The following is a 7,031-nucleotide window of genomic DNA, read 5'->3' as shown; positions in this document are numbered from 1 at the left end:
ATATATTTAATAAGGTGAAAATGCAGATGCACATTTTTTTTTTTGCTTATTCAAATTTGAAATCATTTGAACAGCTGATGGTTTGACGATTTACTAGATTTTCCAAGCAAAAATTCTTCGGGTAAAATCTTGCAACTTCTGACAAAGGGAGGATCGATTTTACTCTCCCGGGAACGCTTTCTGGTAAAATCCTGTACATTCTTGCAATTTCTTGCGATTTAAAGTAAGAGATATCTCATAACTCTTATCGCATACCAAACTATGCGTTTACCCACTACTTTTTCGTATTTGCTTTGATTCCGAGTAGGAAAGAAGTGATGTTATTCGGAGAAACGCTGTTCAGGCACAACTAAATAAATAAAATGTAATTTTCGTGATCACTATGCAAGAATTATAGAATACAAGATTGCGAGAGAGTGTAAAGAATAATTTTGGATGAAGAGGAAGAAGCGAACAAGGGATGCGAAATAGTGATGTAAAACTAGGTTGAATTGTACCTACTCTTCAGCTTCTTAAATTTGAACGTACATTCGGTACAAGCACATTATTTTAGGTGCATTTGGAACGTAGTAAAATATTGTTTCATGTAAGTAGAAAAATTGTTATGGTACAAAAGGAAGATGTAGTTCACCAACTACCAAAAATATATGCACATAAAAATACATGTTTACTGTTTAGGTACATGTAACCACTTTTAGCTACAATATGAAAAGTTAGTATTCATTACTAGTGCGAAAAAATAATAGGTTCATTCCTTATCTTTTTGGACTAAAATCTGAAAAGTGTCAAAATGCCAGAGCGTAAGCAAAATGCGCTCACTAAAAGAGAGTAACAGGAAAAGTAAAGGAACGCAAAAAACCAAATTTTTAGTCCAAAGAATGGCAACAACAAAACTAACGTCAAATAAGAACAGAAATGTATGTACAAAACACATTCACACAAGCACAGGCACAATAAACACTTGCTATTAATTAATTATTTTTTGCCTCCTTCCAATTTCAATTCATTTCTTTTACTTTTTAGATTATTCTCACTTTTTGCGTATTCTTTAATTTCCGTTAATTTAAATTCAGTTGAGTTTGACACTTTTCAGGATTTTGCCAGAAAAAATTCTTCTGACTAAATCTGACTACGTCGGACTTTTTCTGACTATTTCTGGGAGATAAGGAACGCGCATAATAATACGACGTCAGCGAAAGGGTGGATGCTGCCAAATCGGGGGAGAGAGAGGACTAGCGGTCCGCGGAAGGCGCCACCTTTGTTTCGGTGCATCGTGCCACCTGGCAACTTGTCAGAGTGGAATTTTGTTAAAATTTATGTGTTTATCCACCAAAATCGTTTGATAAAGTCATAAACTTTGGTTAAATAGATTTCCCTACAAAGTTTGACTGTTCATTTGTCAAAATGATAAATTTATCATTTTATCAAGTTTAACAATAGTTTTTCACTTTTGATGAAGACCCCTATTGTTATCATGGGTTTAACACACGCATGCGTCTACGCATGTTATGGAGTTCCACTTTAATGCGCAAATGTCAAAAGACAAAAGACGCGAAATGCCAGAGAATACAAAGGTGAAAAGCGACTGTTTTTGTTTACGCCAGCAAAAGTGCAATATTTCAGAAAACTCAATTAAACAAAGTTTTGAATTTTCCAATCAACATGGAAATGGAGTACGAAGATGCTGGTTGGCAAGGTCGCCAAAAAGCACCTGGCGAGGATGAGGTGATCTCTTGGCTTTTGTGTGTTTTCGTGCGAAATGTAAATTAACGTAATTTTTTGATAAATTTAGGAAATGCCCGAAGATAATCCCCAGGAAACTATTCAAGAATGTCTGGAAAAGTTTCTTACTCCAGATTACATAATGGAACCTGGTATTTTCACGCAACTTAAACGCTACTTCCAGTCGGGCGGTTCGCCTGAAGAAGTCATCACAATGCTGTCTGAGAACTATAAAGCCGTTGCTCAAATGGCGAATCTTCTGGCTGAATGGCTTATACTTGCGGGCGTAAAGGTCACGGATGTGCAGGCAATGGTCGAAAATCATTTGAAAGACATGATTTTAAAAACATTTGATCCGAAAAAGGCCGACACAATCTTTACAGAGGAAGGTGAAACTCCCGATTGGCTGACTGAAATGATCGACCATCATACATGGCGATCGTTGATATATCGCTTAGCAGAGGAATATCCTGATTGTTTGATGCTAAATTTCACCATCAAACTAATCTCAGATGCCGGGTTTCAAAGCGAAATCACATCAATTTCAACTGCAGCGCAGCAAATTGAGGTATTTTCACGTGTACTAAAGACATCTATTACAAAATTCCTGAACAATCCTGAAGACATACAAAGTGCTATACAAGAATGCGCCCGCATGGTATGCCACGGCCAACACACTTACGTTTACTCGCAAGTTCTGATACAAGTGCTCAGTCAGGAGCCAAAGGGTGGATTCAATATGAAACGGCTCTCGCAGGAAATCACCAAATATGCACTGCAAAAGTGAGTGTGGAAAATATGTAATGTAAATTGTACCAACTGATTTTTATATAACGTAAGCGACATTTTTTCAACATTTTCTTTTAGATGCAGAAATATTGCTAGATCATCTAGATGCATATCTGCATCAAAAAGAAAATTTTGAAAAAATGTCGCTTATGCTATTTTGGCGGTTAGGGATCGATAGTATGTATATTCCAATATGTATTTACATTTTTGCATTTATTTAGCAATCAAAATGTAACGCCCATAACTATGGCGCTTAACGGTTCAGCAGCCTATCCGCAAGCATGCCAGGCACTCTCCTCCATGCTGTCGCGCAACACCCTCAATCCAGCAGATATTACGGTATTGTTTCGTAACTATTCCGCCGCGGATCCGCCACCAATCGATTTAATACGCAATCCACAATTCCTTGAGCTGCTAGTGGATTCATTATTCAAGGCAGGAGTAAAAATAAACCCTGAACATAAGTCTAAGTACATTTATTTGCTGGCATATGCTGCTTCTGTAGTGGATACTCCGGCCAAAAAACGACCGATGACCGAACGCGTACTGAACAAAGATGAACTGAAAAGCACCATACAAGCAATCGAGAAAGTGCACGCAATATGCAATGTAAACAAAGGCTCCACCGAACTTATTGCCGAATTGCAGACGCTCTATAATTGCATTAAGTAAATATGATTTGATAAAGAAAAATATTGGTTATGTGTACTTACATGCGTATGCCATTCAAATATTTACAGATATCCTGTGGTTGGCGTTGGCGTCATACGTTGGATTGAAAACACTGTTACAGAACCATCTTACTTCAAACTGTCTACAGACAGTTGTCCCACTCACTTGGCTATACTCGACGAAGTGGCAGCCGTGCATTCGACGCTGCATCAGCAAAGTTTACGATTACTCATTCGGCTTTTCGAATCAAAACAAGATGAACTGGAAATTTTGGTACAATTAGAAATGAAAAAAATGTTATTGGATCGCATGGTTAATTTGCTGACCCGCGGCTGTGTTGTGCCAGTAGTGAAATACATCAAGCAATGTTGCGCTAAGGGTGATACAGATATATCGCTGATACGTTACTTTGTTACCGAAGTGCTAGAGACAATAACACCACCTTACTCTCCAGAATTTGTGCAATTATTTTTGCCAATGGTAGAGAACGAGGAAATAACAGGTACTATGCGTGGTGAAGGCGATAACGATCCGGTTTCGGAATTTATCGGTAAGCAAATAAACTTCAGTTGCGTATGTATATATTAAATAAATAGTAATTTATTTTTTCCTATCTATCTTTTAGTACATTGCAAGGCCCGTTACACCACAGTTTAAAGCTTCTTAATACGAAGAAAAATAAGACAATTTTTAAGCTCAGTTACGTATGCGTGTAAAAAAAAAGAACACGCCTATACATAAAATAAACAAATATTTTCTACCTACGCATAAAAAGCTCCCAACAGTATGTCATTTGCCATTGTGATGACACAAACTTTAGTTAGGTATCTTATCTACTAAAACAAACCGTTTACAGTTCAAGCAGCATATAATTGTATAGTATCTTTTAATTTAACTTTTTAAGTTTGCTGACAGCTTAAAATTGATTGTCGCTTTTTCGCGAGTAAATATTAATTACATTTACATTTTTTTTTATGTTCGTATCTACATATGTACATACATACAAACGTACATAATTGCAAATATGTATGATTCACACATCCGGCTAGTTATTGGGAATCGCAAGGCAAACAAAAAATAAAATAAAAATATTTATAACATTGATATTAGTTTTTTAAAACATTTTATTACCAATATGACGAGGTTTTGCATGTTGGCCAATTATTTTTGAATTCTGTACATACATTTGTATGTACACGTACATTGTCTTTGAACTCCATCTCGATGCGCTGCACAAATTGCAATTGATGGTGCCATCTTAGACACTGCTCGGGCCTCAACAGCCATAGAGACTGGCAAGTGAATTTCATAGCGGCCTGTTGCCAGCCTGCACCGCAACAACGCGCAACCAACAACCAGGCAAACTAAACAACACACACACCAGCAACAAAACACACCTAACCTCAACATATTACACCAGATGAAACGCAACACAGGAATGCAAATGCAGACCAGAGGTTAACGCACGCAACGACAACCACACACACACCCCGCAACACAAGAACGGCAGCAACTTTGCAACACCAGGAGACAAGTCTGACAATAACCGCATACATGTACTGTACCCAACACCAACCAGCAACCCCTGATCACTCAGCAACATAACACTAGTCCTAGCTGACTAGCCATCAGGCATATCAACATCAACGGTCTTCAAATCAAACTTCCAGAGGTGACTACAAACCTGCAGTACAAACCTTCTCAATTCCGACGGATATAACGTAATCTACAAAGACCGCCTTTGCGATGGAGGAGGAGGTATGGCTTTTATCATCCATCACCTAGTTTAATATGGAAGCGTCACTGAAATTGACGACTTCGTCGTGTGCCGGAGGCAATAGGCTTGTGATAAGCGAGTTTAGGCATTCTAACCTTGGCAACGATCAGCGGGGTGTAGCGTTATGAGAGCAAATTGATGACTCCACTCTGCTGCATGAACGACGATGCCGTTACGAGACTCCCAGGCACCTGTACCAGCTTGCCGGACTTATCCATTGCGAGTGCAAACTTAATGTACTGCAAACACATGGCGGGCCTTGATCCCGTTGCCCTCCGACCACCTTCTCGTCATACTATCTATGGACCGCCCAGTGATTTTGTCGCCTCTAGCACGTATGTCAGCGTAAAGAAGACAAACTGGGATGGCTTCAGTTACTATGTAAACGTCCACTTAGGTGCCCTACCGTTTCCACCTGACGCGCGTAGAGCTGCGCGAATTTCGCATGGTCCTAAAAGCAGCAGCCGCCCGCTTTATCTCAGCCGGACGAATACCGTGAATTTGACCAAGCTTTCCGACAGAAGCGGCAAGTCTCGTTGACGTCCGATATCGAATCAGATGAGCCAATTCCGACGATATTCACATCAAGCGCCTCATTGGAGCACCTCAAATTCTGCAATCTTCAAGGGACGTCAGTATCGAACCCGTCGAAGTATGACGACCACACGGCCATCAAATTCCAAATACACACCGACTCCAGGAAGTACGAGCGACAAAACCCAGCGCAGCGTACTCTGCAAAGCACATAACTTCCGTGCAACTGACTGACCAGCAACATCCACCCCCAACGAAGTACAAGTCGCGATGCACAAGACCAAGTAATCGAAACCAACTGGATGCCCTGGGCGTTGAATACCTCACCAAACTTTTCAACCCCTCGCTATCTACATACACCATCTCATAGATATGGGAAAACAGGAGAGTAATCCCTCTGCAAAAGCATGGGAAGAGCGTGGAGTTGGGTGAATCCTACAGACCGATCACTCTCCTCTCCCCTTGACTCTTGAAGCGCTACTTCTTCCGCAATTAACTCAACGACTGCATCTTGCACCACACCAGCACGGATTCAGGAAGTTGCATAGCATTACCACTGCACTTAACACCCTCACAGCGGAAATAACTGATGTTTTGATTTAAAAGCGCGCCTGTGCTCTCACCATCTTAGTGGCACTTGACCTCTCAAAGACCTTTGACACCGTCAATCATGCAACACTGATAGGTGACATTATCTCGTCCTCTCTCCCGCCGCACACAAAACGTTGCATCGCTAGTTACTTCTTAGATAGGCAATCACCAATTCTGTTTAACCTATACCTAGCGAACCCTCTCCCTCCACCTCAGGGAGTCTCCATAATCTCATACGCGGATGACTACTCTGTTATGTTTTCAACCGTGCGTAGCTTCCCCACGGAGATCCCCACCTACCCAAAGGTTCTTGGCGTTACATTTGACAGCCTCGTGCCCTTCTCAGCATACATCACCACAGTTTTCAACAAGCTACGAAGCAGAAACAAGGCGAAAAGATAATGAAACCCTGCTAGTGACCTATAAAGCAATTGCCTAGTCTGTTGCAAACTATACCGCTCCAGTGTGGACAGTCGGAACAAGCGACACGCAGTGGGAAAAATCTCAAGACAAGACAAAACGCCGCTTTCTGAACCGCGGCAGGGTGACTACAATGCTCTGGGTAAAGGTACACCATACGCTGCTCTCAAAACAGTTCTTGATACGCTGTAACAGGAAAACTCTCTAATTACGGTTCGACACAGAAAGCTGTACCGCCACAATACGTAAGGAGACATCTAGACATCATCTAGAAGCAGACATCGGCAACAACTTCAATCACCGCTGAGCCGCGAGGCATACATTTGCACTCGGACTAGAATACACCCAAAACGCCATCACCGCACATAAAAGTGTGGGTCTGAATCAACGTCGTTCCTGAGCCAGTAGAAGTCTTAAAAGTCTTTAACATCAGCGCCCTTCAAGCAATGCTTCACTTGTCCCTTCCAGTTCGAAAGAAGGGATGGATCGAAAATTAATTAAGTGGTCGTAAGTCATTGGCTAAGTC

General features: G+C 40.9%; 1 protein-coding gene across 1 annotated transcript; it reads left to right on the top strand.

Annotated features, from left to right (window-relative positions):
* Nucleotides 1-1,544: 1,544 nt before the first annotated feature.
* Nucleotides 1,545-4,285, top strand: TH1 (negative elongation factor complex member TH1). The gene is made up of 5 exons (XM_017609295.1): nucleotides 1,545-1,725; nucleotides 1,793-2,505; nucleotides 2,733-3,179; nucleotides 3,252-3,733; nucleotides 3,809-4,285. The coding sequence occupies exons 1-5, from the start codon at nucleotides 1,663-1,665 to the stop codon at nucleotides 3,838-3,840; spliced, it is 1,737 nt and encodes a 578-aa protein (XP_017464784.1). The 5' UTR covers nucleotides 1,545-1,662; the 3' UTR covers nucleotides 3,841-4,285.
* Nucleotides 4,286-7,031: the final 2,746 nt, after the last annotated feature.

The sequence above is a fragment of the Rhagoletis zephyria genome, unplaced genomic scaffold, assembly GCF_001687245.7.
Source record: "Rhagoletis zephyria isolate East Lansing unplaced genomic scaffold, Rhagoletis_zephyria_1.1 Rzeph_scaffold_00210, whole genome shotgun sequence".
NCBI classification, from domain to species: Eukaryota; Metazoa; Arthropoda; class Insecta; order Diptera; family Tephritidae; genus Rhagoletis; species Rhagoletis zephyria.
The sequence above is the reverse complement of the archived record's forward strand: the minus strand, read 5'-3'. Positions and strand labels throughout refer to the sequence as shown.